At 43.6% G+C, this 25,523-nt stretch overlaps 1 protein-coding gene across 2 annotated transcripts in view; it reads right to left on the bottom strand.

Moving 5' to 3' along the window:
• LOC147884621 (putative methyltransferase PMT6) overlaps nucleotides 1-25,307 on the bottom strand; it is a 38,672-nt gene extending 13,365 nt beyond the window's left edge. The window contains exons 1-6 of one of the 2 annotated variants that reach the window (XM_087397667.1): nucleotides 24,907-25,307; nucleotides 24,392-24,821; nucleotides 23,612-23,901; nucleotides 23,108-23,482; nucleotides 22,959-23,014; nucleotides 22,800-22,870 (exon numbers count right to left, since the gene is read on the bottom strand). In XM_087397667.1, the coding sequence (XP_087253793.1) occupies nucleotides 22,862-22,870; nucleotides 22,959-23,014; nucleotides 23,108-23,482; nucleotides 23,612-23,901; nucleotides 24,392-24,821; nucleotides 24,907-25,057 (1,311 nt within the window). In that variant the 5' untranslated portion in view covers nucleotides 25,058-25,307 and the 3' untranslated portion in view covers nucleotides 22,800-22,861. Of the gene's footprint in view, nucleotides 1-22,761; nucleotides 23,015-23,107; nucleotides 23,483-23,611; nucleotides 23,902-24,391; nucleotides 24,822-24,906 lie in introns of those variants that run through there. The other variant, XM_087397666.1, reaches the window with a different exon arrangement.
• Nucleotides 25,308-25,523: the final 216 nt, after the last annotated feature.

The raw sequence follows: 25,523 nt of genomic DNA, 5'->3' as shown, positions 1-25,523 counted from the left end.
TTGAGAATGGATAGGAGGTCTTAGCAAACAGAGGCTCCATTGGGGATCTCTGGTCTCATCGCAATAGCTCTCTTTTAGACAAGTGTCACCCCCATCAACTGTGTCCTTAGTCCATCAACCATGGAGGGGAGATCCTTAAGCCTCATCTATGTATCAATGTGCTTGCGAGTTTGTCTTGTCTCTCACTCTTGGTCTGTGCCCACTGGGCCTCAATGAGTGGGAATGGAGAGGGCCTCAAGGCTATAATGAAAAGGAGGTAGTTTGTCTATCTGAAGCCTAAGACTCAAAAACCATCTACATATCCGCATACCAACATCTCTAATCACCCTCAACTGCTCATGTCATGGACACGGATAAGACCAACCATGATAACCTAGGTTGACCTAAGGTCGTGCAACCAAAATCTCCAACTCGATGGAGGTAGGTGATCACCTAGAATGCTACCTCAAGCTGGAGTGGGGCTTCCTAGAACTTAACGAAGATGATCTCGTGTGCGTCTAACAACCTATTGCGAATCATCGTGCCAGTTATAGAACCTAGAGCCTCTCTACCCAAGCACGATCCACCTTTGATAAATCAAGGCCCAACATGGGCTGCCATACAACCAAAAAAAGAAAAGGAGAGACTTAGACCGAGGATCCTAGAAATAAGAGTGAAAGCACCGGCGCTCGAACCTAGCACGCATGGCATATCCCCTGCTCAGTCAAGCTTGCATCCTAGTCTCATTGTGAAGATCAGGACGGAGAAAAGCACTCCCATGGAGGATCCTAGTGCCCGTAGATGCAAATGAACTCAAAGCATGGGAGGAAAAAGACAGACACTCAAGCCCTTGCCATGATATAGAGACGACGGCAAATGCTATTATTCCTCACATCTAGACGACAAATACGTCAACAGAGGCATGGGCTATTCTGAAGGATTTATATGAGACTGACAAAACGTCGCATATTCTCAACCTCCAGCATCAGCCCTATAACATGGGCATGGATGAGGGAGATACCATCCATGACCACTTAACAAAGGTCAAGGTGGTAAGAGCTCAACTAGCTTCCGTTGGTCAGCACATAGACTCATGTCAATTAAACATTGATAACACTTGGCATGCTACCAAGGAGCTTCAAGAGTTCGCCACGACTGTCACAACAGGACAAAGGACCAAGCCTCTCATGTTTGAAGAACTCGGCCCCTTATTGCTGCAAGAGGAGAGTCGGAAAAAGCTATACAACAAAGAGGGCGACAAAGCTCTTCTAGAAAAAGACAAACCTAGCAAGGGTAAGTCTAAGGACTTCAAGCGTTGCAAAGCAAACGACGGAGGGAAGAAGAAGATGGTAAAGTGCTTCTACTGGGAAAAGCTCGGTCACTATGCGAAGAGCTGCCGGAAGAAGAAGGCAGAATTAAAGCGGAAGCGAGAGTCCAAGGACAAGGAGGAGCAAAAGACAAATTCAGCCAATGTCATTACAGGTGAGCTCTTTGTACTCATTGAGCACTGCTCTGCCTATGCAGTGAGTGAGGGCAAGGAGGACTGGTATGTGGACAGCGGGGCTTTGAAACACATGTCCAACAAAAGAGAGTGGTTCAAAACAATAGAAGGTGCTCATCCCAATTCAAAGGTGACAGTGGGAGATAGCCAGACATGCCATGTGAAGGGTATAGGCAATATACCATTCATCACAACTGCGGGAGAAGAAAAGGTAATTTCAAGTGTACTTTATGTGCCGACTCTTTGCATAAACTTTCTCTCACTGAGCCAGATGGACAAGCACAAGATGTCAATACTCTTTGAAAATGGAGAAGTCACCGTCACATCCAAGGAGAATGGACAGTTCGTGGCCCAAGGAGTCGAGGAGGGGGATCATGGGTGCATCATAAGGCTGCAGCAAGCAGCAAAATGGCTGCACATCAGGGCTCCATGGCAGAATGGAAGGGTGCAGCAGCAACAGAGTAAAGCACCCCCTGGCAGCCCTATTTAAGACTGCCCAAGGGGTCAATATGGCCAAGCCTGAAAACAAGGGCCGAGAAGGGCATCTATAGAGCCCCCCTCCAATCGGCTGGTAGGGGGGAATTCAAGTCGGCTAGGATGCCTACCTGGTAAGTTTTTTCAAGGGGGGTCTCAGCCCCTATATAAGGGGACCTTTGGGCCTCCATTTGGCATCACTTGAAGCAGCTCTCAGAGAGCAAAGAGAAGCAGCAAGAGATCCTCACTTGGGCCTACATTCAAGAGGTGAAGGAGGGATAAAGGTGCTGTAGACTAAGCTTGAGGTGCTGCCCATCTAGGCTGACTACAAGTGCAGCAAGGTGGAAGGGATCATTGGAGAGGTGCCAAGCAGATAGTAGGACTTTTGGTAAGATCGGAGGACCACTGTTTGATGGGACTGCATCTCTTTTGTATTGTGTCCGGTTTTGGATGGACAGAAATATATCATTGTTTCTTCTATATTTGTCTTGTGGATGCATTGTCTATTTATTGGTCTATACACACATATATGATTGTGAAGTACACACAAGTTAAGAAGTTTGATTCTGTAACGAAACACTTCCGCGTGTAATTCATGTGCTCATCTATCAGTCTTCCACCTGCAAGATACCCTCTAGTGGGATTGTGCATTTCTAACATGGAATCCGAACAACAACAGAAGTTCACGGGAAGTGGAGCTTGAAGGCAAGGATTGCTCAAGGACAACCTTGATTTGCTCGGGGGAATTAACTCGACGCTCTACAGGATTGTATCCAGGCAAGAGGCTGAGGTTCAAGTAGGTGTGTGAAGGATTGCACCCAGGTGGGAGGCTCAAGTTCAAGCACGCATAAACTCTGTTCCTTTCAGTTCGTTGTCATGGTCAAAAGATATCGAATCCCTAATTATGGTAAGCTGGGCAAGCTCGATGCCTCAACCCACCGTGACTACTCCAGCCACAACTACTACAGCAACGGTGACGACACCAACAAACCCAATGTTAGTGAGAGCATGGTAGACCCATGATGCAGAAGCCCTAGCTACCATTGTGGGCACCACTGCAGATGCAGTGCTTCCTCACATATAAATGGTGAACACTTCTTTCCAAGCCTGGACAACATTGAGGGACATGTATGAGCTCAATAACGAGGCGAGCATCTTGGACCTCGAGATCGAGCTGTATGGCATGAGCAAGGATGAAGGGGCATCAGTACATGAACACAACACCAAGATGAAGGTGGTGCAGGATCAGCTGCTGGCAGCAGTTGGTCAAAGGACGAGCTCGACCAGGATGGCAAGGCTATTGTTGGGAATGCCCCCCCAGAGCTATAGTAGTTATGTTACTACGAAGCGGCACCAATGACTTTCGAGGAGCTGGTTTCATTGTTGCTGCAACAACAAGAAAGAAGTATGATAGAACAGATTGAGATGATAAAGCCCTAGTAACTCAAGACAAGGGCAAAGGCAAGGGCAAGGGTAAGCCCGGCAAAGGCAAGCCCAAGAAGGAGAAATCTAACGACGGAGTGGACTCTTCATATGAAGACAACAAGAAGAAGAGAAAGAAGAAAAGAAATGCTTCTATTGTGATGAGCCAGGGTATTTTGTGACGGATTGCAAAAAGAAGAAGGCTGAACAGAAGAAGAAGGGTGCCATCTTAGAGTCAGAGAAGTCAGCTCAATTAGTGGTGGAAAAGAGGAACTTTTCTTGGTGACTTCTCCCACTGTTGCTGAGATTAGGTATACCGACCCGGTGTTACTGTCGAGATGTCCGACATTGAGAGAAGGTCAAAAGAGCAGTCAGAATCCTTTGTGAAGGTGATGGACAATGATGAGTGCCTGAGTTATCTAGGTACTTGGCTGGTGTTGCTGACACAGAGGGGGATTCTTCAACAGAACCTGAGCATTGGAAAGGTCACCTCCCCATCTGTAAGCCCTAATATGAGGAGAGCTTTGGGGGGGAGGGGGGAAACTAGGGTCTGAGAGAAGGCCACATGGGCAGCAATATGGCTGCCATGGCGGCAGAAATCAAAGAAAGAAAAGGGAGGTACCTGGAGTCATAATGGCTGTGATAGATGGAGCTGAAAGCCAGGAGAAGAAAGAGATGCACACAGCATGGATCTGGCCTGGAAGAGGCAGATCTGGAGCAGCAAACGTGACGGGGTATCCCAGGAGAGAAGACGGAACTTGTGGGCAGGATGAAGACCTGCAGCAAGTACTGTACATAGGCGCAACAAAGGGGCAGAGGTGGAACCACCTGGCCATAGATGTGCCCAAGGGTGGGGCCCAATGGGGGCTGCCCTTGGGGCCTGGCAGCAGTTCAAGAGGGCCAGCAAAGGGCCCTTATATAGGGCTGCCTGCATAAAGTCGGCCAGGGGGGGTCGGTACAAATCCCCCTACTGGTCGGCCAGTTTTGGAGGGCTCAGCCCCTATAAAAGGGAGGGCCTTGTGCCCTCATAAATCATCACTTGGAGCAGCACTTCAGGGAGCAGAAGGAGCAGCAGACCAGCCACCTGTGGGCCTCGTCCAAGAGAGACAAGTGGGCTGTAGAGCTGCAGAACTAGCTCCGCAAGGTGCTGCCCACCTCGGCTGGCTTCCGGACAGCAAGGTGGAAGGGATCGGGATGAAGAGTCTACATACGCTCGAGGTGGAGCACGCCGGCTCAAGTCTAGAGATATCCGGCACATAGTAGAAGTACCTTGTGGTAAGATCAAAGGACCACGCTCTGATGGGACTTTGGATCTATCTCTCTTTTGTATTGTGTCCATAGCTTTGGATGGAAATATATATTTTCTTTTGGTAGCTTCTATATCTGGCTGGATCATTGTCTATTGATGAGTCTGCACATCTATGTGATGCACATAAGTTTAAAGAAGTTTGTGATTCCACTCCCCACACACACTATGTGAGCTCCTCGGCTATTCTATCAATATTCCGTAGTGCGTACCCTCTGTTGGTCCATTTCTAATACTAAGGAGTCAAGGTCAGACGGAGGCTGTGACTTAGAGGGAAACGACACATAACAACACTTGGAGCTTTAAGGTCCTGGTAATCTAGATTTATGCTTGGGATATAATGTCTCGGGTATGCTGTTTGGTTGCAAACCTAGCTAGACGGAGGACGGCGGGTTGAAACAGACCCTGAGAGTTGGTGCCTGGAGGACTTTAGGCTATTCACCCATCATGAGGGGGACAGTTGGAGAATGCTGGTACTTGGAGAGCTCAAGTTCGAAGGTGGGTTCGTCACTCAAGGTGGCGGTACCATTAGGTGCTACCTCGGATGGACCTGTGTACTAGACTAGTGTGCTTATGCGAAACCGGACCCGGCAGAGCAGGATCCACTGGTTGAAAAGCTAGGAAACAACCATGACAACACCAAACTGTTCCAGACGGCATGACACTGGAGCTACTAGAGCATCTTCACCAACAGATTAGGATCAGGCCAATGTGGGTCGGTGAGAGGGGGTGTTGGACTAGGGTTAGTCACCTCCCCACCTGTGAGCCCCCAAATGAGGAGTGCATCGGGGGGGTGGACCATAGGATACTAGAAAAGGACATGGAGCTGCCACATGGGCAGTGCATGGGCTGCCATATGGGCAGCAGAAAAAGAGAGATCCCTGGTAGAGGAAAGCCTCCATAGAGGGCAGCCCTGGGGGAGACATTTCCAGAGGCTGTCCATGGACAGAAAGGGTTAGATCTGTGCCATGTTTCCAGCAAGCACAGGCTGCGTGGATAGGAGGTTGACATTAGCCTATGTACGCATGGTACGGAGGGGTTCTATTGGCCATACGAACCCGGAACAAGGGCTGAGCAGAGGCGGAACAGGCAGGAAGAAAAGGTACAGCAAAAAGCGGCTTTTGGAAGGCCTATGGGCTGGACTTGGGGCACACAACAGGGCTGAAGCAGCCTGGGCTAGTGGCTGGATGCCATGTGGCCAGTGATACGGGTCCCCAAACCTCGAGGGCTTCTTCTTTGCTAGTCCACCCAGCCACAGATTCTCTATGGAGCTCCCTCTCCGTCCTGAGGTCCTCTGTTTCCAAAACCTCCTTTTCTTTTGGCTCCCCCTAGAATCCTCCCTCCTAGCCCACTGCATGCCATGTGGACTTCTAGATGCCAAGTGTCCTTCTAGGGGACCTTAGTCTTTACCTCTTCTTGGCATCCCTCTCTAATGCTAGGCCCCGCTTGTTCCTAGCCACACTTAATTACATCCACCGTTGCAGTGTCAAGCCCTCTTGGTTTCCCACCTCACCATAATCGCACCAATCGACTCCCAGAGTATGGCTGACGTAACATTCCCTTCCCCTTAAGAATGGTTTACGTCCTTGAAAACAAAATTGGAAAACCTCCTCTGAAGACTACTTACCCTTTCCCATGTTGAACTCTCTTCAAATATATCTTTCCACTTACCAGACATTCTTGCCATATAGTGTGTTGCGTTCTTTTTTCTTGTCTATCTAAAATTCTTTCTGGTTCATGTGGTAAAGATGCAATTTCAATGAGTTCAACTAGGACTTCATTTCCAATGAGATTATCATCATCTCCTAATTTTCTTTTTAGCCTACTGACATGAAAAACTGGATGTACTCTACATCCCTCAGGTAAGGCTAATTTGTAAGCAAGTTCTCCAATCCTCTTAAGTATTGTGAATGGCCCATAATACCTAGGAGACAACTTCGGACATTTACCTGTCTTTAGAGATTCTAAAGATTCGGATACCTTAAGGTAGACTTTCTCATTTACTTCAAACTCCAACTTTCGGTGGGGGTTTGCATAACTTCGTGCTCTATCTTGAGCTCTTCTTATGCTATCTTTAGCTAACTTACGCGTTTGATTCATATCTTCAAGAAAGTCTTTGGCCACTTGAACCTTCTCTTTTTCGAGTCCCAGTGTCATTGGGGCTCTTGGTTGAAATCCATACATCATCATGAATGGACTAAAACCTGTAGCTGAATGTTTGGCACTGTTATATGCAAATTCTAATATGGGCAGATACTCTTCCCAATTAGTATGCCGTTTACTTACATATGCTCGAAGCATATCCTCAATGATCCGATTGACCCTTTCAGTTTGACCATCACTCTGTGGATGATCCGCAGTGCTCATATTCAATAAAGTTTCCAACCTCTTAAACACAGCCCTCCAAAAATGGCTGTTAAATTTGCTATCCCGGTCACTAACAATACCAACTGGTAGCCCATACAATCTATAGATATGCTCCACAAATAGCCTAGCTTATTCTTGAGTTTTAACATCTTCACTGACAGGAATAAAATGAGCCATCTTGATCAACCGATCCACAATTACCCACACTGAGTTGTGCCCCCTGTGTGTCTCATTTAATCCCACAATGAAATCCATGGAGATGCTTTCCCATTTGCTAGATGGAATCTCCAATGGGTATAGGAGATCTCCTACCTTAAGGCACTCAGCCTTATTGACCTTGCATTTTTTGTGCTTCAATACATAATCTTGGACGTCCTTACCTATTCCAGGCCAAAAGAATTGTCTTTTCAGAAGCACATATGTCTTCTGAATTCCCGGGTGTCCAGCACTCGGACTATCATGACATTCAAAAAGGATTTGGCGCCTAATGTCATTATCATCCAAGACACATACTCTACCCTTGTAGAGCAGGGAGCCATCTTCAATAGTATATTTTTTCCACTTGAGTCCTTTATCACCAACCTGTGGTAGGTCGCCATTTCAATGCAACTCCTCAGTGAAAGCCTCTCTATTAGTTGGATCCCTATTTTTAATTGCTTCAGAGAAGTGAGGATCAAACTCACATTTCCCCTTTAAGGACTCTAGGAAATCATTCTGAAATTGAGTAAAACTCAATTCATTTACAATTGGCATTCGGCTAAGAGAGTCTGCTACCACATTGAACTTCCCTTTCCTATATGTCAATTGTATATAAAACTCTTGCATTAACTCAGTCCATCTAGCTTTTCTACCTTTAAGCTCTAGCTGATTACAAATCCACTTAATGCTCTCTTGATCAAAGATGATCTCAAATTTTGCATCATATAAGTAGTGTCTCCACTTTTTTAAAGCATAGACTATAGCACATAGTTTCTTCTCATATGCCAAGTAATTCCGTTGGGCACAGTCCAACTTTTTGCTTTCAAAAGCCACTGGTCGATCTTTTTGTATAAGTACCGCCCCTACAGCAAAATCACTAGCATCTGTCTCAACCACAAATAGTTCATTGGGATCCACTACTTTTAAGACGGGAGCTGCCGCGGCCCGCTATAGCTACCTTTAATTTTTCAAAACTTCTCTTTTGAGATTCATCCCATATGAAGGTGCTTCCCTTCCCCTTAAGCTGGTCCGTCATCGGAACAGCAATCCTAGCGTAATCTTGGATGAATCTCCTATAGAATCCTGACAAACCTAAGAATATCTGTAATTCTTCTAGATTTGTAGGATGTGGCCATTCCACTATGGCCCTTACTTTGTCAGGGTCCATACGAACCTCTTCTTGGGATATTATATGTCCCAAGTATTTCACTTCTTTTGCAAAGAATTCACATTTGGATTCTTTAGCAAAGAGTGAATTATCTCTAAGCAGCTGGAACACTTTTCGCAAATGTTCCAAATGCTTTTTTCTGGTTTTACTATAAATAAGGATATCGTCTAAAAATACTACAGCAAATTTTCCTAGATACGCCCTAAAGGCACTGTTCATAAGTGTCATGAAAGTTGATGGAGCATTTGTTTATCCAAATGGTTTTACTTTAAATTGATAATGCCCATACCTAGTACGAGTCTTAGGGACATTCTCTTCCCTAATTTGTACTTGGTGATACCATGATCTTAAATCAATTTTAGTAAAGTTTTTTGCCCCTTGCAATTGATCAAAGAGCTCATCAATGCGAGACATAGGATACTTACTTTTTATGGTGATTTTATTTAGTGCTCGGTAATCTATGCATAAACGCATAGTACCATCCTTTTCTTTACCAGTAAAACTGATGCAGACCAAGGTGAGCTACTTGGTTGGATTTGGCCCTTTCTAAGATCTTCCGTTAACTGTCTTTCGACCTCACATTTCTCCGTTTGACTAAGCCTATACGGGGGTTTACAAACACGAGTAGATCCAGGAATTAAATCTATTTTATGATCTACTTCTCTCTCGGGAGGTAAACCATCAGGTAAATCAGACGGAAAAACATCTTTAAATTCAAACATTAAATCATTGAAAGAAGATTTATACTTTTTAACATTATCAAAAACAACATTACTTCTTTCCGATGCAGAAGACATAAAATCACCAATAAAAGTATGTTCACAAAGATATACCTCGCATTCCTCTTGGTGTAGTAGTCGTTCCAATTCCATCAAACAAATAAGAGGAGAGTTAGACACATCATGTTCTCCTTGAATCTGGAAGACTCTACCCTCTTTTTCAAACATAATGGAGTTATCAAGATAACTCCTCTTTAAGCTATGCCCAAGACTATACGGCCATTCTCGACCAAGCATTACATCTATTCGGTTGAGATGCATGATTTGGAAATCCAAGGCATCCTGATAATCTTGAATATCCACCTCTACACCATATATCATGGTGTCCCAAACTTTTTTATCACTGCCCTTTGCCAAAAAGACCACATATTTATGGGCACTAGGACTCTCAGGCAATTTTAATTTCTTAACTAATGAGTAGTTCAAGAAATTATGTGTTGCACAATCATTGAACATCACTCTTACTCTTTGCCCCTTAATTTTTCCATGCATCTGTCACGTACCGGTTAGAGGATGCACATGTGTTTAAGAATGATGCATAAATTGGGAAGCATTGGCCCTCCAAATGGGATGGAAGGAGTACCCACGTGTGTACTTTTGCTATTGACCAATCTAGAATGCTCATGTAATCCCCCCAAACCACATATGAATGCATAATACCACATACATACACTCCATGCATACGAGAGGTCACAACCTCTCATGCCTCTTGGGATCCATCCCTTGGGCATACCCCATTATTCTACCCTTAGCCTATGACTCTTTTATGCCTACCATTTATTAATGCACCCATGCATTCCTACCCATTCCTATCCTAGGACCTACATGTGTGAGTGCACCATTTATTCCATATCAATTAATATATCCAATACATTATTCATATGGCATTTAGCCATTTAAACCTACCTAGCCTACCTTCTAATTAATGCATTTGATCATGCTAGCCTAATACAATCTAGACTACAAAATCGTGTCGTGACATGCCCTCTTGCTTGGGGCATAGATGTCCTCATCTATTAGGTACTCTCCTTTATCTTCATGATCTTTAGCACTCATTAGGTTCCTGTATAAGCTTTCATACAACAACTTTAATCTTTCATCTTCATGTTTGATACTCCTGCCAACAAGTCTAACATTAGTATGTTCCTTTAAATCAAATTTAAAAATAAATCAGTAAGAAAGACATAGTACTTATCTTTCATGTTGTGTTGTCCATGTACTCCTTTACTTTGGACATTCCTACAAAGACTAGTTCAACTTTATCCATTAGGGTTAGTAAGAATCCATTTCCGTTCTACTTTTCTATTCCAATAAGATACTATTTCCTAATCTATCTCTCTCATATGCATGCATTGGTCCAAGTTCCAAGTGACCAGTTTGGAACCATTAGTTTTAAGTTGATCAGACCTAAAACTTACAAGATAGGCCTAACTTACAAGATCAAGATCACCAGATCTTGCTTGAGTACTCATTCTAGACCACCAGGTCTAATTGTGGATCCACCCATAGTCATGCGTCCATGACTTACCAATTACTTGAGATCTCTCTAAGGTCACCAAACCTTACTAAGCGCTTACATATCCACCACCTATGGCCATGTATAGCACCCTCTTGCTTGGGAAGAGCCCAAGTACTACCTTGGTTCATCAACCCAACCTAACAGAATGACTTAACCATCTCTAGTACTCCAACTTCAAGACTCTTGGCACCATGGATGCTTCCCAAAGAATCCTTATCAAGTGTCTCTATATGATACCATTGTGTATATTTCCAAAGTAATAATTGTGCATGTGCTCAATTCTTGAGTTTTTTTCTACCCCAAGTGTATGATCCTACATGCAAATGCATTTATTACTTCATTAGCCTACATGCTCATCTTCAGTTTAAGTAGATCAATCCTTTGACCCTTGTCATCATCACGCAATTGTGTATACCATTCTTTTCTAGATGACGAGTCACTTTTGTAGCCTTCATTCGAGTTTCCTCCACTTTTGTAGCCTTCACTTTTTTTTTTAATAGTGTTTTGTAGCAGTCCCCTCCTTGCTAATTGTGAAGCGACCATGCTTCATCTATGATACCCCTTGATTTTATGTTCTCACAACCTTTCCTAAGTTCTATAGCCTACAAATTACTTCTTTTTTCAAATCCCAATTCTTTTTATTTTCTTTGATATTCCCTTTATTTTGTATCTCGAATAATGTAACTATTCTTTTTTCCTATCACGTTTACCAGCCTATTTTTGTCCTTTAATTGTCTAACCTCTTTTTTTTTAATAAACCTTTTTCTTTTTGTTTTCTCAATAATCTCCCCTTTTTTTTTAAAAAAAATGTTGTCTTTTATTTTTTTTGTTTTTTTTTCTTTTTCTTTTGTGCTTTATGTTTTAACTTCTTTTTATTCTATCTTTTCTTATTATTTTCTCCATTTTTTTAATCTTTTATCTTTATCTCTTTTTTTTTTAATAAATAAAATTGCAAAGTAAGGGAATTAGAGGGAACTAAAGGGAATGGGACTAAGGAGAGGGAACTAAGGAGAGGGGGTACTTAGAAGTTAGAGGAGGGAGGGGGTTTTTGAAATACTAGGGGGAGATAATAAAGCTCTGCAGCCTGCATGAATTTCGGTGAAGGGGACTTAGGGAAGCACGAATTTTGGGTGAAGGGGAGGGAAAAAAATAATAGCCTTAAATGTCAACGGCGGCAAAATGGGATAGAGGGCAAAGGGAGTAGAAACAGGCGTTGGCGGGTTTGCAGGCGGCGGGTAGACTATCCACGTGGCATAGGGCGGCTGCATTGACACGTGGCAGAGCCGAAGGGAGAGGCAAGCTGGCGGACAGTGGCTAAAGCTACAACAGCACGATTGGCGATGCGGCTCGCGGTTGCGTGACCCGTCACAAAGACAGCAGTCTGCAGGGATTTCGAGAGCCACATTACAAGGCTCCCCCTTTATTAAACAAAAGTCCTTGCCCCCCCCCCCCCCCTCTTAATTAAAGAAGGGAAACAGACTGGGGCTAAATGGGGCAGAGGCCAGAGGTAGCGGCCGATGTAGATCGTGGCACACATGGCAGCATGCCACATGGCATACAAGGGCGCGGAGGCAACAAGCTACAACGACTGCAAGTTGATGCGCAAACTTTTAAAATGGAAAATTCTATGGCCCCTATTAATTAAAGGGCGAGGAAAACAATTCAAAGGCCTCGCTGCTTCGCTATGCTATTATTTCTCTCTTCTATTATCTCTCTCTTCTATTGTTTTCCATTGTCTTCACACAAAATTGACCATGCTAAAGGAGAAAAAGAAGAAAGCTCCCTGGAGAATGATTCTATGCTAATGTCGACATTTGTAACAACTTCCACATGGCAGGTCCACATAGTCAGAGAATCACTGCTTTGATACCACTTGTCACGTACCGGTTGGAGGATGCACATGTGTGAAAGAATGATGCATAAATTGGGAAGCATTGGCCCTCCAAATGGGGTGGAAGGAGTGCCCACGTGAGTGTACTTTTGCTATTGACCGATCTAGAATGCTCATGCAATCCCCCCAAACCACATATGAATGCATAATACCACATACAGACACTCCATGCATACGAGAGGTCACAACTCTCATGCCTCTATTCTACCCTTAGTCTATGACTCTTTTATGCCTACCATTTATTAATGCACCCATGCATTCCTACCCATTCCCATCCTAGGACCTACATGTGTGAATGCACCATTTATTCCATATCAATTAATATATCCAATACATTATTCATATGGCATTTAGCCATTTAAACCTACCTAGCCTACCTTCTAATTAATACATTTGATCATGCTAGCCTAATACAATCTAGACTACAAAATCGTGTCGTGACAGCATCCTCATTAAATCATGAGGACCAAAGGTGGGCTGCCACATTGCCGATAATATACAGCACATGTGGGTGCTATCCTCATGATAGATCTCTACCTCAGTGTACTTTTCAGTACCATTAAGTGACAACACTTGCACCGCATGCACTTGTTTTTGTGGAGGTCTATTTGGGGCTTTAGCTCCCGCTGGTTTATTTTTAGGGCAGTTCCAAGCAGCATGGTCTTTGCCTAAACATTTAAAGCAAAGATTTTCTTGCCTGGCCCTTTCATAATCCTCTTTCTTCAAGAGAGGATAATTTTGTGTTTGAGGTTTCTTAGGTAGTGCCTGAAAAACCTCCTTCTTAAAGTGCCCCTTCCTTTTCAAATTGGAAAATTTATTGAACTTTGAAACAAAACCTGTTTGCTCTGAATTTCCTCGTCGTATCATTGTATATTTGGGCATACTTAATGGCTTCCTCTAAGGTTTTAGGAGAATTTCTTTCCACCTCAACCTTATAAGTGTCTTTAAGACCTCTCACGAAACCCCTTATCTTTTGAAATTCATCAATTCCCTTCAGCTTAAGGACTGCCTCCCTATAGTTTGCTATGCACTGCACTGGACTAGAGTGTTTTTACCCATAGTGCAATTGTCCCAAGCCTCCCACGCTCTTTCTAATTCATTTTCCGGTAAAAACTCTTTTAGGAAGGCTTGTTCAAACTCAATCCAATACCTAGGAATTCTATCACTCTCCCTGAGGCTCATCCACCATTTATAGGCTTTATTTCCAAGGGAAAGACTTGCTTCCACGACTTGATTTTCAGGAGAAGTATTCCTGAGTCGATGGAAGTCTTGCCACTTTTGCAAGAACGTATTAATCGCATCTTTATTACGCTCCTTTTCTTTCCCATTGAAAATTGGCAGTTTTAAGTCCTTAAGGATGTTCAAGGTTTCTCTAAGTCGAGAGGTGAACCTCTCAACTTGATTAGGAGGAATCGGTGATTTTTCAGTAACAGATACCGATTGAGAATCGGCTATCTTAGTTATAGCTTCAACTAGGGTTTTCAATGTATCACTAATAACTCCTAGCTGTGTTTCTATATTTTGTGTTCGAGTTTCAAGTTTAGTGAATTCCGTATACGGAATTCCATAATCACCGTAGTCTATGTCCTCCATTTCCATATTATCCTCTTGAGTTTCAGTGTGTACCTCCTCATGTATTTCCTCTCCAACTATTGCTTTTCCATTTCTAGCCCTTTCCTCGGCCTCCCTAATCATACCATCCCTTTCTGGAGTTGTCATTTTAAAGACACATATTTTCCACAAATTACAAAGCAAAGCGCTTTATGTCAAAGAGAAAAATGTGATGCTCACTTCCCTAGTATTTGTTCGAGGCGTTAGATTCGTCTTAAAAGTCATCTCGCTTTCTTTGATTCACGGACTCGCCTTTCAATTTTGTGGGGATTAAAGGTCACTGTGCCTTCACCCCGGTTATGTACAATACTCAAATGCATATATAAATGAATGAAAAAGAAGATTAGGGTGTTCTGCACCCACCAAAACTTGTGTGGCTCTCTGTTTCTCTCTCTTCCTCTTCCGTTCTTGCTTCTGTTGAGAGCACTCTCAACTGGTATCAGAGCCTGGGTGATCTAGCTGAGCGTGCGTGAATGCTTGGAAGCTCAGCAGCTTTGTGGGAGGAAGGAGAAGCTCTGTGGGAAGCTTTGTGGGTGACTTTACTTGCGTCCGAGTGTGCAGAGACCTTGGAGGAACCTTTGGAAAAGTCACTTTGGTTTTGCGAAATTGTTTTGAGAGCCTGTTAAGTGTTTTTCACAAAAAAAAAGTCGTTTTTTAAGCTTTTCCCTGTTCCGTTCGACGCCAGAGACTCCGTATTGACTTGTAGAGGCAACTATTGCTTGCTTTTGGTGTCCACTTCACTTCAGGAGCTTGGAAACACCTTCATTCTTGAATCTGGGATCATTTCATTGGATTTCTGACTCACTGTGTCAGTTTCTGCGTTTTTCTGCCCGGGTGTTGGAACTCAAGTTTGGAGCAACCATTTGCAGATCTGTTAGTTCCGGTGGATTCACGAGGTCCTAAAACTTCTATGTTGCTCATCATTCGCACTCCGGTGGAGTTTACAAACAGCTCTGTTTCCAAAAACGTTTTCAGTCCGTGTGTTGGACCCAGTGATTGAGACCACGGTTTCCAAAACCGTCTGTCCCATTGCGTTCCGAACGTCCAAAAACCCCTACATATCAGTTCTTGCGCGATTCAGTGGAGTATTTTCAGAGTTATAGATCTCTGTGTATTCGATTTCGTCTCTCTGTTATGCATTTTTCATTCTAAGGTTTTGAAACCTTAGATTTATGCCACATGGCAGTGGATAAGTGTTGACTCCCATTTCTCACTCATCGGTTGGGATTTTGGAGTTTTGGCAAAAGAGAGATATTTGCAAATTTTCTTGCTGAGTCCGATTATGCAATGGCGCCCATGTTTTGAGGCATCTCAGGTTCTATTTTCAGTAGCGGTCTTTTCCGTGGGACCATGATTTCTTGAGCATACCTTATGCAAATCACTCTGGTTGCAGTTTGAGCCATGTGCGCTCATTCGTGGTATGCATTGGGTTGCAGTAGATGATTTATAGGCCATTTGGATGCATTGCGATCCTTATTGGATGCGCTGATAGGCCCAGATTGCCTTGTGGGATGCTATTTTTATGGACGCTTTGCACATGGATGCTATTTTATGCTAAGGGACAGCTTTGACACATTGTAGGTGATGCACTGATAGTGTTATGCTCTCTTGGATGAGATATTATTGATGCATATGCCCATGGAAAGTGTTTATGCTTGAGCCATTTGGCACCTATTGGCATTTTGGATTGCCATTGCAGTTGGCATTTTCTTTTGGGCCAGATTTGCTCATATGGATGCATAGTACATGCACATGCGTCAACTGCATCTTTTGATGCTTTGAGCTTTGATTTTTGGTGATATTTCAGTCTATTGTAGCATACACATTTGGGTGCACCTAGTATTTGGTGTGATTCTCTCTTAACAGGCACTAGTATTTGGGATTTTGCTTTATTTGCATTATGACATCCTCTTCCATGTCTGAAAAGGAGTTTTTCAACATTAAAAAGTTTGATGGGACAAACTTTTCTTTGTGGAAAGAACAGATAAGGGATGTGCTTATTCAAAAGAAGTAGATTAAACCCTTGGCAGGGATTGAAGCTAAGCCTGCAAATATGTCTAAGGATGATTGGAATGAGTTGGATGCATTAGCAAAGTCTACTATTAGACTTCATCTTGCAGAGTCAGTTTATTTCACAGTAGTAAATGAGCAGACTACGGAAGATTTGTGGAGGAAACTGTGTGCCACTTATGAGAAGGAAACTGCCTCTAATAAAGTTTACCTCATGAAGAGATTGTTTGAGCTGCAGATGAAGGAAGGGGTCTCCATTGCTTCTCACTTGAATGAATTCAAATATTATTTTCAGCCAGCTTCAGGCTCAGAAGATGAATTTTGATGCGGAGACTAAGGCAATATTTCTCTTATGTTCATTGCCATCCTCATGGGATACCTTCCGTACAGCTGTCAGTAACTCTGCACTTGGTGGAGTACTGAAATTTGATGATGTTGTGGGTAGCTTGTTGGCCGAGGAGATTATACGGAAGTCTATGGACGGCAAGAAGCAGGATGCAGCCTTAAATGTGCAAAGGGGAAGATCACAGTTCAGGGGGAAGTCCCAAGAAAGAGGGAAGTCTCATAGCAAATCCAGGGCACGGAACATTGAGTGTTACCACTGTGGCAAGAAGGGCCATATGAAAAAGGATTGCTACAAGCTGAAAAGAGAGCAAAAGGATAAGAAAAAGAATGCAAATTGGGGTGCAAATCAAAAGGAAGAGAGTCCAAGGGAGGACAAAGGAAAAGTGAAGATCGAGGAGATCAATGCAGTCACACATGATAGTGACAATGACGTTCTCTTCATGTCTAGTTTAACTACAGAGTTGCTTACCACTTTAGATGATGCATATTCCCAAGATTGGATTTTGGATTCTGGTGCTTCATTCCATGTTACTCCCCGTAGGGAATGGTTCTCCACTTATGACAATGGAAAGACAGGTTGTGTGCATCTTGGAAATGACTATGCATGTGACATAGTGGGAGTAGGTGACATAAAGTTTTCTTTTGCAAATGGGCCTGCATTTATTTTGAAACATGTGAGACATGTGCCTAAGTTGACCAAGAGTCTTATTTCAGTGGGTCAGCTAGATGATGCTAGTTTTCACACCACTTTTGGCTTTCAGAGTTGGCCAGTTGCAGAAAAGATAAATCGTACCATTCAAGAAAGGTTGCAATGCATGCTTTCCAATGCAATTATTTCTGGTGGTTTTTGGGCTGAGGCAATGAAGACTGCAGTGCATGTGATCAATAGATCCCTAGTAAGAGTTTGGATGGTGGTATTCCTGAAGAGGCATGGAGTGGCAAGAAGCCCTCTTACTCTCATTTGCGTATATTTGGGTGTGAGGCATATGCACATGTGCCGAAAGAGCTTCGAAAGAAGCTAGATCCTAAGTCTAGGAAATGCATCTTTCTGGGATCCAGAAGCAAAGAAGATCATACGCAGCCATGATGTAGTCTTCAATGAGAAAAAGATGCATAAGGCACCCATGAGGACTGTGGAAATGAGGAGAATCACTTTCCAGGATGTGAATCCATCTGCATATGTTGATAGACAGCAAGCTGTCCATGCACCAAATGTGCAAGAAATGGTACCACCAAATACTCCCACAAGTATACAATCAAGGGTAGATGATGGATCATCTATTGGTGGAAATGATGAGCCAAATGTGGCTGATATGCAGGTGGGACAGCAAGCTGAAATGCCCTTGAGAAGATCATCTAGAGTGTCTAGACCGCCTGATAGGTTTGTTCCAAGGATAGACTATGTGATGCTTACTGATTGCGGGGAGCCTTCTTGCTACAGAGAGGCTATGATGCGCAAGGATCAACGCAAGTCGGAGTATGCTATGCACTCAGAGATGAGTTCACTTATGAAGAATAAGACTTGGGACTTGGTTTCTTTGCCACATGGAAAACAAGCATTGCCATGTAAATGGGTCTACAAGATGAAGGTCACAGGTGATGATGTGCCTAGGTACAAGGCTCGTTTGGTCGCTAAAGGGTTCAAGCAAGAGAAGGGTGTGGACTTTGATGAGATATTCTCTCCGGTTGTGAAGATGACCACACTTAGATGCATGCTTGGACTAGTGGCATCAGAGGATATGGAGCTTATGCAGATGGATGTCAAGACAGCTTTCTTGCATGGGGATTTGCATGAGGAAATTTACATGGTGCAGCCGGAAGGCTTTGAAGAAAAGGGCAAAGAGCATTTAGTTTGTAAGCTGAAGAAGAGTCTCTATGGTCTTAAGCAAGCGCCTAGAGAATGGTATCAAAAGTTTGATGCTTTCATTCGGTCCCAGGGTTTTAGAAGGAGTGAAATTGATCATTGCCTCTATACTAAAAGGGCTAAGGATAATAGCCTGATAATCCTAGCACTATATGTGGATGATATGCTATTGGCTAGCAAGGATACTTATGAGCTAGATGCATTAAAGGCCAAGTTGCATGAGGCCTTTGATATGAAGGATTTGGGACTTACAGGTCATATTCTTGGTATGCGCATCACGCGTGATCGGAGTAGGAAACTCCTTTGGCTTTCACAGAAGGAGTATGTTACAAAAGTATTGCAGCGTTTCAATATGGAGGGAGGGAAGGCAGTGAGTACTCCATTGCCTCCATATGTGAAACTGAGTCATACAGATAGTCCCAAATCAAATAAGGAGAGGGCCATGATGGCCAAGGTTCCTTATGCATCAGCAGTTGGGAGCCTTATGTATGCTATGATAGCTACTAGACCAAACATTGCATTTGCAGTGGGAGTTGTTAGCCGGTATATGGCTAATCCAGGAAAGAGGCATTGGGAGGCAGTTAAGTGCATCATGAGGTACATGAAGGGTACCAAGGAGATGTGCATCTGCTTTAATAAAGGAGACATGCGTGTACTTGGGTACACAGATTCAGACTATGCAAGGCATGTGGATAGTAGGAGATCCACTTCTGGTTATGTGTTCACCTTTGCAGGTGGTGCAGTGTCGTGGATGTCTCGCGCACAAAAGCGCGTTGCTTTGTCTACCATAGAGGCTGAGTATGTTGCAGCCACAGAGGGTTGCAAGGAGGCTATATGGCTTGATCGGCTAGTGGGAGATTTGGGGATTCATACAGGTATACCGACATTGCATAGTGATTCCATGAGTGCTATTCAGCTAGCACGGAATCTGGTCTTTCATGCAAAGACCAAACACATTGAGGTCAGGTACCATTTCATCAGGGAGGTACTTGAGGACAAGCGCATAGAGCTTGTCAAGGTTCATACAGATGATAACCTTGCAGATATGCTGACGAAGAGTCTACCTAGTCAGCGGTTTGAGTATTGTCGTGTATTGATGGGCATTGAATAGTATGCTCACTGGTTGTTCTCCCTTAAAGGCACATTGTCCTTTCAATGGGAGGTTGTGGGGGTTAAAGGTCACTGTGCCTTTACCCCGGTTATGTACAATACTCAAATGCATATATAAATGAATGAAAAAGAAGATTAGGGTGTTCTGCACCCACCAAAACTTGTGTGGCTCTCTGTTTCTCTCTCTCCCTCTTCCGTTCTTGCTTCCGTTGAGAGCACTCTCAAATTTCGCTCTTTCCCGTCTTTGGATCTCGAACTCCTCGGTCTTTTACTTGAAATCGGCGAGGCTAAAGGTTGGAGAACCTTAGGATCTTGAAAGAGAGAAAGGGGTAAAAAGGTCCTTAGATCCTTCGGAAAAAGAGGGAAGGTCTTAAACTCTAGAGAGGGGTAAAAAGACTATGGTGACATGGCTTTTTCTAAAGGTCAAAAGACCTTAGATGATGTGGCTTCTGTCCTTCTTTGCAAATTTTTTTGTATTCTATGTCAAGCTCGGGCTGCTTCTTCACGTCGCACAGATCATACAATCCCAAAGGCAAGTCTCCAGTTCATTAGCTCTCTCATAAGATCTTTCTGTAAATTCTGTGAGCAGGTCCTCGAACAGCTCAGCTGGACATCTATTGGAATGCGGAAACGGTGAATCTCTTCCCTTCAAGCGTCCAATTGACAAACCAATCAAACCTCATCATCTTAACAAACTCCATGACTCCGATGCCAGCGAAGTCTCCACTGCCCAAAACCATGGAATGTATTCACAAAAGCGCGAATATTGAGCAGTAGACCAGCTCTCTACTTCTGGAGTTTAGTTTCCTTTGAAACTTCTGGAGCAGCCGCAAGAAAGAAAACAGAGAATTTTATGCCTGGCAAGGGAGAATTTAAAGAAGTCTTAGCTTCTACGGAGGTTAGCATGGAGAGGAGCAGTTGGAACGTTCAAGGGAAAAGGATGAGAAAGTTTATGCTTCTCTAGAAATCAAGGACGGAAAAAGACAACAGCACCAGCGATGGACAAGATGAGAGACAGTAACGTCAAATACATTCCTCCATAAATTCACAATTGCTGGCTCTGATACCAATGATACTGGTCCCCAAACCTCGAGGGCTTCTTCTTTGCTAGTCCACCCAGCCACGGATTCTCACTGGAGCTCCCTCTCTGTCCTGAGGTTCTCCTTTTCTTTTGGCTCCCTCTAGAATCCTCCCTCCTAGCCCACTGCATGCCATGTGGACTTCTAGATGCCAAGTGTCCTTCTAGGGGACCTTAGTCTTTACCTCTTCTTGGCATCCCTCTCTAATGCTAGGCCCCGCTTGTTCCTAGCCACACTTAATTACATCCACCGTTGCAGTGTCAAGCCCTCTTGGTTTCCCGCCTCACCATAATCGCACCAGTCGACTCCGGGATTATGGCTGACGTAACAGCCAGGCAGGCCAGCGAAAGCCTGAAAACAAGGGGCCATAAGGGCACTTATAGAACCCCCTCCAGTCGGGGGATTCAAGTCGGCCAAGATGCCTACCTGGTCGGTTTTTTCAAAGGGGTTCTCAGCCCCTATATAAGGGGGCCTTCGGGCTCCATTTGGCATCACTTGGAGCAGCCTCAAAGAGCAGATAGGAGAAGTAGGAGACCCTCACTTGGACCTACATTCAGGAGGTGGAGGAACAAAGGTGCTGTAGAGTAAGCTTGAGGTGCTGCCCACCTAGGCTAACAGCAAGGTGGAAGGGATCACTGAGCAGAGAGTCTACATAAGCTCAGAGAAGCCACAAAGGAGAGATTTTGTTTTTTGCACTCTAAAAATGGGACTGAAAGCACTCACTCCAGCCTCAACAAGGTATTCCCTTCTATAAATCAGAAGCCCTCTGTCCTTTGGGCGGTACAAAAGGAAATCCCTTTTGTAAAACAGATGCCACCTCATCACAGTAAACGAAGAAGGGATAGAGGGCATCCCTGCTTCACACCAATGGTGCTACTACCTTCTCATGTATTAGATGTGTGGCGCGCATTCTGCCTATCAATCTTGTATAGGTCCATGACGGCCCACGAATTTTAGTTGCAGAATTAAGATACCATTATACCCATGGAAACATGAAACATCGAAAAACAAGCAAGGCTTTCCATATACCTAGATGAATCCAGAAACATTCCCAAACTCATCCTCTAAAAACACAACATAGTGCAGTTTCAATCTCATGATAGTCACTCACAAGGTTGAAAACCATAAACTCCATCATGCATAGGAGGGACTAGCTACTATGACATCCCCACTGACATCATCAACGCCCAACAGTGGGTGTAGACCATAGTATAAAAATATGCTCTCACACATACAAATCCACACACCCACACATATGTACTTGAGCATCCATTTATACAAAGTCTTCGTACTGAGTTTCTATTGGCACTCCGGAGGTGAAGGGCAGACTCAGCCATGACGAAGGCTAGCACTAAAGGAGAAGGCTAATCAAAAGGTAGTCCAAAATCTCTTCATTCAAGCTACAACTGCTTGTGAAGTCTAAACGTTTTCATTTTAGTCTCTCCCCAATAAGCATATAAATCTAAATCTAGCTAATAGGGCAACACACCATTTAAGATAGAAAGAATTATCACAATACCAGCAGGCCGCAACTTGGACGAAAACTTCACAAGGTGAAATTTGCATGTCCGCTAATACAGCAGCAGAAGCATAGACTTAGATGAATCCAGGAACATTCCCAAACTCATCCTCTAAAAACACAACATAGTGCAGTTTCAATCTCAAGATAGTCACTCACAAGATTGAAAACCATAAACTCCATCATGCATAGCAGGGACTAGCTACTATGACATCCCCACTGACGTCATCAGCGCCCAACAATGGGTGTAGACCATAGTATAAAAATATACTCTCACACATACAAATCCACACACCCACACATACTTGAGCATCCATTTATACAAAGTCTTCGTACTGAGTTTCTATTGGCACTGCGGAGGTGAAGGGCAGACTCAGCCATGACGAAGGCTAGCACTAAAGGAGAAGGCTAATCAAAAGGTAGTCCAAAATCTCTTCATTCAAGCTACAACTGCTTGTGAAGTCTAAACGTTTTCATTTTAGTCTCTCCCCAACGAGCATCTAAATCTAAATCTAGCTGATAGGGCAACGCACCATTTAAGATAGAAAGAATTGTCACAATACCAGCAGGCCGCAGGCTTTCCATAGTAAGAAAATGATTGCAAGTGTTCCAGATTTACCAGTCATGGAAAGTACCAAGCAACCCACGATCATAAATGATAGGCAATGTGTTCTTTCCATTTGAAGGCACTACATTCATCACCCATAAGGGTTTGTTGATCATGGCTGCTGCAAATCCACCGTAATATGCGTTCATATCCATCACATTGCGAATAGAATGCTCTGAAACTTTCAAGATACTCCAATAAAGAGTCACCTGCTCCTGCCAAAATGATGTATCTGCTTCAAATTGAGCTGTGCTTCCTCCTGCACCTACATCACACAATTCCAACAGATCAGTTACACATCTCCTCATGCCATCTCTGAGCAATCCAAAACTGAAGATTTTTCTCTTCTTGGCCATACCTACGAGACGTTCAGAAGCTGTCCAAAGCCGAGCTGGCCAAGGAGGGAGCAGCTTTATATCTTCATCCCTTTGAGAAATGAAAATGCAGTTTTGCATTGTTTTATTCCAAGGCTTGTCTGGATCATCTTTATCATTACATAATAGAGGAAAGTCTTGTGAATGCTCTAATTGGCAAGATCGATTAGATGTTTTCTGCCAGATAGCTGTTTGAACCTCCCGACCTACAAGCTCCCAGCACATCAAATCTGTAAATTTCATGATCGTATTCCATTGCTGTGGAAAATCTTTATCCGATCTGTAGGCTGGGGGAGCAGAGTATACAAAATATCCTTTTGGTCTCAAAACTCGGTCAACTTCCTTCAGCAATATCCCATCTGCAAAAAGAGAGTCATCATAGAAATCAGTCATTCCACTATTTTCAATTCAAAAATACCTAGCCAAAGATCTTATTTAAGATAGTCCAAAAATTAAGTTAACTGCACTGGTTAAATAAACTTGCTCACCAAATTCATGCCAATCAACTCGACAACGCGAACAGTGGACAAGTTCGAAAGATTTGCTGGGATAGGGGAGACGAGCAGTCGCAAGAACTAACAGCATAGCTAATATACCCCGCTCCAAAGCAAACTGAAGCTGATTTTCATGCTCATCTCTGGGTGCGAATGACATGGTATTGATCCCAAATGGAGATAGATAGGCAGCAAAGCTCCCCACTCCACAACCCACATCCAGTACCTGTACCACACCTGCTGTTCTAAGAGTCCCTTGACCCTTAGTTATTATTCTCCCTAACCTGTGTCACCCAAGCTCAGACATCACAAACTTTGGCAAGATTGAATTCATAGAGGTCCTTTGTCTACACAATTTGTAAAAGTTGTAGACAATCGTATGAGGACAGAAGTAATCACGCTATTAAACTGAGACTATCAACCTCAAAACTTTATCACTGCGAGCACATTATACTAAGATACGAAGATCTGAGATACCCGGTCAGCTACATAATACATCATCACGTGTGTTGATTCTTGTTTGATAAAAGCTTCACAAAGAAAAAGAAGCCAGCAAGAAAGCATTTTACAGCCAAGAGTTCACAAAGTGCAGGCCTGTCTATTGGAGAAGGATTTCCTCCAGCTGAGAAGGGTGCCCGATTACTTTTCCAGATCAATCTTGAGGCGGGCTAGAGTGCAATGCAGGTGCTTTCGTATCAGACCTTTTCAAAAATTCAAATCTCTTTACTGCGTTTCCTATTTCGTCCTATAGAGTTCAGAGGATTGAGTTACCACCTTTCAATGTACTCTAGAGCACCGTGCTTGAAATGAGTACCCCCGCCTGGAAACCACCATTTCGTGCCATTCTCATGCACCCAATTCTGACCTGCTTTGACCTCTGCAAGCTTGGAATGGTTTACATTGCTTCTCCATACATAATCTCTGCTCTTTGGCCATCTTATTGGCAGCTTATAACCTTTGGGAGGGGGCACCAGACAGAAGGGCCGATTTTCAGGAGGGGGACAGTGTCTCTCCAGATCTTCCTTGCGCCGAAGATCTAAGTTTTTGGAGAGTGTCCTAGTCAATGCCTTATCATGGCAAGGGATGTACTCTGCAAACTGACGCGGGCAGACGTACATCCCACTTCCAGGAATTTGCATGGGATCATGATGAGGAGGTACTGAGATCGGATTCGGCAACCAAGACTCGTTAGTTCCTACCTTCCCTGCAAAATGTTAGCCGTAAAAAGCTGTTATGACCATTGACGTATCACCACAGCGCAATCGAAAGGGTGAAAGAGTATCCAATACCGGTTGCTTCCTGCGTATAAACAAGACGCCGTTCTCCATACAAAGTACCAGCGTAAAAGAAGAAGATTATCAGCGCAAAAGTGCCGATGAGAAGCTTTCCAGAGTGCAGGCCCGGAAAGTTGTTTGCGAAGGAACTAAAATCGAACTGCATGTCGGTGAGGATATATGCAGCTAAGGGAAATGAGCCTTGAGCTAAAAGGACCAATTCAAGGTGGTGCAAGAGAAAGCATGGAGCACATCTCGGGTGCCAGAAATCAAAAGCCAATGAAGAGCAAGGGAACCCAATTCAGCGACTGAGAAGTGGCAGCTGACTGATGGCAATGCAGGCAAAGGAAAGTTAGGCCATGGAAACTGTGAGGTGATTTGTGGGTAGCATTCTTCACACAGCAGAGCTGCTAACAAAACTGTTAGAATTTGTACGAGATCAGCTTTGCTCTACAACTACTAATTATTAGTCCTTGCTAATTTCAAATGTGAACCTTCAAAACTTTTTTTGAATAACTTTTTTTATTGTTTTTTTTTCTCCCCTCTCTCTCTCTCTCGCCTTAGCTAGTTTCAACTTGGGCAAACCAAAAATAGGGCATTTTTAGAATTTTTGAAAGTGCATTTTTTCTATT

This window comes from Dipteris shenzhenensis, chromosome 26 (assembly GCF_047967505.1).
Source record: "Dipteris shenzhenensis isolate YYH24624 ecotype China chromosome 26, Dip_SZ_1.0, whole genome shotgun sequence".
Classification (NCBI taxonomy): Eukaryota; Viridiplantae; Streptophyta; class Polypodiopsida; order Gleicheniales; family Dipteridaceae; genus Dipteris; species Dipteris shenzhenensis.
This window is presented reverse-complemented; position numbering and strand designations above follow the sequence as displayed.